The 588-nt window shown below is 39.3% G+C and overlaps 1 protein-coding gene across 1 annotated transcript in view; it reads right to left on the bottom strand.

Moving 5' to 3' along the window:
• The window catches only part of ecm1b (extracellular matrix protein 1b), a 13586-nt gene that overhangs the window by 5132 nt on the left and 7866 nt on the right, over positions 1-588 (bottom strand). Inside the window, exons 3-4 of the mRNA XM_037676951.1 lie at positions 209-286; positions 82-129 (exon numbers count right to left, since the gene is read on the bottom strand). Of these exons, the coding sequence (XP_037532879.1) occupies positions 82-129; positions 209-286 (126 nt within the window). The remainder of the gene's footprint in view (positions 1-81; positions 130-208; positions 287-588) is intronic.

Below are 588 nucleotides of genomic sequence, written 5' to 3' on the forward strand. Positions count from 1 at the left end.
GATAGTTGGATGGATGGATGATGGATGGATGCATAGATGGATGGGTTGATGGATGGATGGATAGTTGGATGGATGGATTACCTCGTTTCAATGGTGGAAACACCATTCTCTGCTCGATGACAGGGAGCTCTGTGAAGAAGGTAACATGTTGCAGTTGTGTTAATTATTCAAGAACCGGTAAGAATAAAACTGATAAGATCAACAGCACCATCTGGAGCAAAGAGATCTCCCAAGTCCACTTCTTTTTGCTCCATCCCTCCATCTGGTTGTTGCATCTCTGGAAAACCTGGTTTTAGACATTGTCAAGATGTTAAAACTTGCAAAAACGTAAGACAGAAAAAAATTGATTAAATCTATCAAGTATTTTGTAAAACCTAAAGGACTTTAAAGCAAAAGTTAAGGTAGTTTAAAGTAGGGTTCTGTGGAAAGATTATGAACAGTCAATATCTTACCTGATGAAGACTGCTCTTTGATCAAACTCACACAGATTCTGAAAGTGAGAAATCCATTTTCTTTCCTAATTCAACCCTGGTCTTTACGTGTGTGTGTGTGTGTGTGTGTGTGTGTGTGTGTGTGTGTGTGTGTGAG

Source organism: Nematolebias whitei, chromosome 5, assembly GCF_014905685.2.
Source record: "Nematolebias whitei isolate Nwh7 chromosome 5, NemWhi1, whole genome shotgun sequence".
NCBI classification, from domain to species: Eukaryota; Metazoa; Chordata; class Actinopteri; order Cyprinodontiformes; family Rivulidae; genus Nematolebias; species Nematolebias whitei.